We start from the raw sequence: 819 nt of genomic DNA on the forward strand, positions 1-819 counted from the left end.
ATCAACTGATGAGTAAAATGAAATCCATAGAAACTCTGAGAGCAAAACTTCTACAGCAAAATGTGAAGATAAGTGAAGGCGTAAAATACAAGGTGGACAGGTTGAAACAAAACAATGAGGATGTGCTAATGCTGTACACTGTACTGGAACAAAAGCTTGGAGAACTTGATAAACAGAAAGAAAGCGTGGCTGGTGACACTGAGATTTTAGAGAGAGAAAGGGAAAGTCTGCTAAGTATGCTCTCCGACATGGACATCCAGAGAGAACACATGGAAAATATGTGGAAGCAAAAGTTTGAGATGGAAAAACAAAATCTTGGAAAACTGAAGGCAGAACTGAAGCGAGACAGAGAGGATCTGAATAGAAGGAATGAGCTGTTGAACAAAGAGAAAGTGGACTGTGACCAGATGCGGTCTGACATGCAGACACAAACTGACTTATTAGAACAAGAGAAACAAGACAAAAAAGAGGAAAGAGCCAGGTTGGAATTCACAAAGATAGAGCTGCAAAAGAAGAAGGAAAACCTTGAATGTCTGTTTGACGGCATATACAGAGAGAAAACCAACATTAAAGATCTAGCCCTTCATGTTCAGACAAAAAGGGACGAACTTGAGAAAGTCATTAACATGATTGCCTTCAGACGAAAAGAACAAGAGCTCAGGGGAGACGACATCAAAAGACAAACACAAGAACTGGAGACCAGTAAGAACAGCGCACTGGCAGAAAGACAAGAACTGGAAGTTTTGAAGAAGCATCTCAACAAGAAGGGGGAAGAGCTTGAAGCTGCCATGAATAGCATCAGTGGAGAGAGAGGACAAC

At 41.1% G+C, this 819-nt stretch overlaps 1 protein-coding gene across 1 annotated transcript; it reads left to right on the forward strand.

Moving 5' to 3' along the window:
* Positions 1–10: 10 nt before the first annotated feature.
* On the forward strand, positions 11–815 carry LOC123964646 (centrosomal protein of 135 kDa-like; the record flags this gene model as incomplete). The annotated part of the gene is made up of 1 exon (XM_046041506.1): positions 11–815. A coding segment is annotated over exon 1 (798 nt), but the record flags the coding sequence as incomplete, so codon positions are not given.
* Positions 816–819: the final 4 nt, after the last annotated feature.

This window comes from Micropterus dolomieu, unplaced genomic scaffold (assembly GCF_021292245.1).
Source record: "Micropterus dolomieu isolate WLL.071019.BEF.003 ecotype Adirondacks unplaced genomic scaffold, ASM2129224v1 contig_4268, whole genome shotgun sequence".
In the NCBI taxonomy this organism is placed as follows: Eukaryota; Metazoa; Chordata; class Actinopteri; order Centrarchiformes; family Centrarchidae; genus Micropterus; species Micropterus dolomieu.